The 5,878-nt window shown below is 38.1% G+C and overlaps 1 protein-coding gene and 1 pseudogene across 1 annotated transcript; one reads left to right on the top strand and one right to left on the bottom strand.

Moving 5' to 3' along the window:
* The first annotated feature begins 292 nt into the window (after positions 1-292).
* LOC117905786 lies at positions 293-791 on the top strand (annotated as a pseudogene).
* Positions 792-1,105: 314 nt separating this feature from the next.
* LOC117905785 (probable disease resistance protein At1g52660) lies at positions 1,106-5,039 on the bottom strand. Its single transcript, XM_034818656.1, has 3 exons — positions 3,248-5,039; positions 1,390-1,426; positions 1,106-1,196 (listed from the first exon to the last, which is right to left on the bottom strand). Exons 1-3 carry the CDS (start codon positions 4,980-4,982, stop codon positions 1,106-1,108), a joined length of 1,863 nt encoding a protein of 620 aa, XP_034674547.1. The 5' UTR covers positions 4,983-5,039.
* Between the last annotated feature and the right edge of the window lie 839 nt (positions 5,040-5,878).

The raw sequence follows: 5,878 nt of genomic DNA, 5'->3' as shown, positions 1-5,878 counted from the left end.
GAGGAAGACATCACGAAACTTGGTTAATTCTAGCTCTGGTTACTTCAATCGAGTACAACTTCAATTTTGTATCACGACTAGGGTTTTTTCAAAAGCTATGTTTTAGGACCAAGTGACCTTCTCTTTCTCATGGTTTAGGTTACTCTATTTTATAATGTAAATGTAGATATTATTTAAAAATATTACACTATTTAATATTTAGTATTATAAGATATTCTCTTTTAAAATATAAATAATAAATGAAAAAAATAAAATATGTAAAACGGCAGGGTATGCTAGACCCGTGTTTGCCATGGCTCAGGCCCGGGTCATGCCGAATTGGAGTTCTGGTGGGATGAAGTGTCCTATGCTTGCTTATCGGGTCACACTTTTGGACCCAGAAACGGGTAATTGGAGCGAGTTACCGTCGGTTCCTGGTTTTTCCGATGGGTTGCCGATGTTCTGTCAGCTGGTGGGAGTCGAGTCGGAGCTTCGTGTCGGCAACGTGGCGGCGGGGAGCGGATATGCCAGGTGTGCGGAGGTCGTTCTTTGGATGTGCCACGTCGTATTCCGGGCGGATGGTGTATGTCGCGGGTGGGCATGATGGTGAGAAGAAGGCATTGAGGTCGGCTTTGGTGTATGATGTGGCAAACAATGAGTGGGCCATGCTTCCTGACATGGCAAGAGAGCGCGATGAATGCAAAGCAGCATTCCACAGTGGCAAGTTCCACGTCATCGGCGGGCACTGCACAGAGATGCAAGGCAGGTTCGAGAGGAGCGCGGAAGCCTTCCATTTTGTCTACTGTCAGTGACACAAGGCAGAGAAGGATTTTCTGGAAGCCAGAACGTGTCCGAAGACCTGCGTGGATGGTGTTAGTGATTGAGTCCTCAGAACTCTCTGTTTTGCCAAAACCATTCATCAACTCTCTTTTCAATCACAATTATAACAAGAAAAATCACCATTCACAACCTCAAATGTTAAAATCAATCCACAATGGGTGAAAGTTGAAACTTGTTTACACAACATAACATGACATTATGGACAACACACTTGGGAGAGGGATATCAAACTCAAGGAAGTATGCAGTGCTCTGGTGTATGGACCAAAGCATCTGGCTCTGTTGAACTAGGCGAAGAAAGCAGAGAGCAAAGGCAACCCACAGAATTCAATTCCAGCCAGATCGAAACGAAAAGGATGCTGCAACCTTCCCAGCAGTCTGAGCACCATGAATATCAATGCTATGAAAATCAGCACTTATGCCACCGTGACAGAACATATCAGAAACTCAGACCAGCAAGCAAGAAAACACAATCCAGCTCTCACCCAAATACCAAGGACATGGAAAAAGAGCAGCACATCTCCAATCAACAAAAAAAGAAGCAGCACAATCTATATGAAGAAGATCAAACCCGGCTGTTGCCACAACTGCTAGAACAAGCCCCAGCTCTGAATGCAGTAAAAGGACAAAAAGAAGTACTGATCAGAGCCAACTCAAGAACAAGAGAAGAGAAATTACCCTTGTAAACACATCATACAATGCAAGAATTCTGAATGGAATATCTGTTATTTAACTTGAAATTAATATAAGTTGAAACGAAGTTGATACTTCAAAACTGGGTATTCTGTTTCTGTTTATAGATTGAAATGAATCAAATAAATAAATAAATGAATAAATCATGCAAGAAATAATATAGTTGAAAACTCTGCATTATTTCAAGTGAAATGTCATCTAATTTTTAAATGATAGACCTCCTTCAAAGTGCCATTTGGGCAAACTTTTACAACAATTATTCCAAAAGGGGCACCTAGAATTGAATTACCCATCCAAGATTTTGGAAGGGGAGAGCCATGGAATAGAATGGGGCGTAGATTTAGCTTTGTTTAGGTCTCGAAAGATTTGAAGAAACATAGAAGAAAAAGAAAATATATATATATAGATTTAGATTTGGATTTCTTACATCTTTTTCCTTTCTTAATTAAGTATGTTTGTCATCAAAATGAAGGCATAAGATTAGAAGGACGAAAGAAAAAAAAATTATAGCCACATCAAAACTATTAGGATTAGGTTGAAAATAAATAGTCCATATACATCAAACTTTGAAAGTTGTTATGATGTTGAGACTTTGATACACTTCCACGTTGATAAAGTCAAAATTTCCACAAAAGAATTGGAGTGAGGAAAAAAAATTATATTTTAAATATAGCATAAAAGATAATTAATACCTGAAAGACATGGATATTAATTTGATATCGATTGTTCCTGCATATCGTCCATGCCACCAATTTTGGTCTCCTCAGCATCTGTTAAATATACTTCAGCTTCATGGATTTGAAAATATGGAGTAAAAGAACGCTTGATAGTTTCATTATTCCACTCCAATTGATTCCACCAACTTGTCTCTCCTTTGATTTTCTTTAGATTGCTGTTTGAAGTGTTGGAATCGAATGGGAGGCTCCTTAGGCTTTTGCAATCATACACCTTGATGATTTCAAGTGAAGGAAAAAGCAGTGGATGTTGGTAGATGCTCTTCAATCTTGGCAACTTGTTGAGCTTCAAGTATTTGAGCCTTGAGAATATGTCCAATTTTTCCTCTACTCCATAACATATCACTTGTTCTATTGATTCACAATCTTCAACTTTAAGTTCTTCAAGATATGGAGCACAAACAAGACATGTTATGTTCAACAATTTCGAACAATGATCAATATATACCTCATGAAGGGCATAGAAGTAGTTCTCCCTTGCAGCAATGTAGTTTGGGAGAGTCACATCCCTTTGTGTCCCTTCCCCTTCCCCTTCCCCTTCCACTTTAATTTTTATGTCTTTTAATTCATCGCAATCAGATATACAAAGCCATTGCAAATGCTCCATTCTTTTCAAAAATGAAGATGATAGTTCAAGTGAGATCATATCCCCACATTTATGCAACTGGAATTGACTTATACACCTTTGCAATTTGTGACTACTCTTTAATTTGTTGAATGAAAGAGTAGTAAATATGGTGATACCTATATCATTGATGTAATTCAAGGACTCCAACTCATCCAACAAGCTTTCTTCAACTCCACTTAAAACATTGGTATTGCATATGCTGAACAACTTTAAAGATACGAGACTTGATATCAGTTCCTGTGGAATAATTAATTCAAGGTATACCATATCATCCAAAAGCAAAGTCATTAGGTTTTTCAAATTTGTAAGTTCAATAGGCAACTCTCTTATTTTTGTGGAAGACAAATTAAGATATCTCAAGGCACCCAATTTACCGATCCCAGTAGGTAACTCACTTAAATTTTCATTATCTGACAAATCCAAAACTCTTATTAGAGGCATAAATTGAAAGAATCCACTTGGAAATTTCTTCAACTTATTACAAGCTACAATTAAAGTCTCGAGATTAGGATACACCAATGGTTCTAGTAACTCCTCAACATTCTCATCCCATAATGACATCTTATTTGCTGTTTTCAAATCTGGAATTTCTTGAGATTCCTTCAGCCAAAAATCATCACTGTTTAATGAAAATTTATTCTTTTTCTTCCCACATTCACTTTCTAACCATAAAACCATGTCATGGATCACATCATGCATCTTAACCCTTTTTTCTTTTAAACTGCAACTCTCCAACAAACATGCTTGCTTTAGTTTTTTAATAATTTTATACCCTTGATCACGCGCTTCATGTATGTCATGAACTTCACCCAAAAATCCCTCTCCTATCCAATATTCTATAAGGTTTTCATTAGAAATCTCCAAATCCTCAGGGAATAAGGAAAAATATGTAAAACAAGACTTGATGACATTGTCAGGCAATCTATCATAACTGACTTTTAATCTATGAAACAATTCATCTTCCATACCTGAAATTTCAGCTGGAAATTTGCTCAAATCTTGTAGTACCTTTTCCCAATTTGAGGGGTCTTTCTCACCTGCCATGGCTCGCCCAAGAGTAATCAAAGCGAGAGGTAAACCTTTGCACTCATCAGCAACAATATTTGCAAGCCTCAGTATATGTGGATGAGACTTTAATGTTTCTTCTCCTACCTCCTTCTGAAACAAAGTCCAAGCAGCTTCTGATGACAAACACACCACTTCTATACTCTTGTGAGCTTTCATTTGGTGGCACACATCCTGTGATCGGGTTGTAAAAACTATCTTGGACTTATTTTGAGCATCAAGATGGGGAACCCCCATTTGTAGAAGATCAAGTCGCTCCCAGATGTCATCCAACAACAACACGAACTTCTTTGTTTTCAGAACCCTCAATATTTCGACAGCCTTCTCCTCCTTAGTGCTTCTAATTTCCCATATATCACGTGGGAATTGTAATTTATTCCAAATAACTTCCTGAATTTTTTCAATGTTGGACGGTTTTGACACCACAACCCAAATCACAACATCAAAATCGGTGGATGTAGTGAGGAAGTCATTGTTGATTTTCTTCAAGAGGGTGGTTTTGCCCACACCCCCCATTCCATATAATCCCACAATTCCCACTTGTGGATCTTTGAGACACCTACAGATCCTGTCATACGTCAATTCTGAGCCCACAATCTCCTCCATGGGCAGTTCATCTACTGGAGGACGAGGCAGCATGTCGGCTACAACATCGAAATGCCCTTTGCTGATTTGACCAGATACAGCAACGAGCTTTTCACTTACTGCCTTCCCAATCCTGTAGCTGGACCAACAATTCCTGGGACAGCATCCGAGACATCTTTTCTGGATTTCTTGATCGCCTCTTCGCAGAATTTCGTTGCCTTCTTTCTCCATGTCTTCTACTTCACGTATCCAACCACCCACTTCCTTTCTGCGCTTCATCTGTTGTTGCTCTGCACGTTCAACCCCTGCCTTCACATCTTCATACAAGTTGTTCAGTTTTTCCATTTCCTTACTCAAGGCTTCAATATTTTTTTTCAGATCACGAATGTAGAGCGTATGCTTGGAGGTGTGATCATATAAGCATGGGACAAGATCCAAGATTGAGCTCAGGAACTCCATGGCTTTCGAGAAATCAAAGGAAAAAGGGATCGAATTATGTTCAGCCAAAGACAGAAGAAGGTGACAGTTTGCAGTTGTGGGAGCAGATGGATCACTTCCCTTTGTTAATTAAAAACTCTTGTTATATATATAATGTATAATTGCATCGTTTCTTCTCAAAAAATTAAATAAAGGGAATTGTAATCTGGAAGAAAAAGAGCTTGAATGAAGAAACTAATACTGGTTTGTAATACAATTATCTTGGGTGAATATGACCTTATTGGTGGGGCCTTCCACCCAGAATGAAGAAATTAAGAAATAGTGAAAAAGAGGGTCGTATCACTTGGGAAGTGGGGAAGCTATGGATACCATTCTTGTAGTACTTACCGTGAGAATAAGAGAATGATTGATTTGGAAATGGAGTATATATTCTGAGCTTGCTTCCATTTCACTGCCTACCATTGCATTCATGATCATAGAACAAAAATCCAGTAACAAACAACAACCCTTCTCTTGCTGTTCTAATCTGGACTGGACAACATGTATTCATCCATATTTTGTTTCCAGATCCCTACCCCCAGCCAAAAAACGGAAAGGAAGTGAAACCCAAAAGAAAAGAATATTTCGCTTCATGAGTAGGTATATATCTTTTTCTTTTATCATAAAGCCATCGCGCAGAATGTTCTTACTTCAGCATATGAAAATGCTTATTATTATTTCTTTATGAGCCTCCACCAATTAACTACAATTTAAATTAATATATGTGTTATGCTTGCCTTCATCACCACTCCATTATACTTTAAATAATTCCGATTGGTGCATGGTGGCATTGAATTACAATTTTATTTCCAAATTTGGAATAATTCATCCCACTTCTACATGAGCTAAACCATGTTACATGATCTATTCTTCTTCTT

Source organism: Vitis riparia, chromosome 18 (genome assembly GCF_004353265.1).
Source record: "Vitis riparia cultivar Riparia Gloire de Montpellier isolate 1030 chromosome 18, EGFV_Vit.rip_1.0, whole genome shotgun sequence".
Lineage (NCBI taxonomy): Eukaryota > Viridiplantae > Streptophyta > Magnoliopsida > Vitales > Vitaceae > Vitis > Vitis riparia.
The sequence above is the reverse complement of the archived record's forward strand: the minus strand, read 5'-3'. Positions and strand labels throughout refer to the sequence as shown.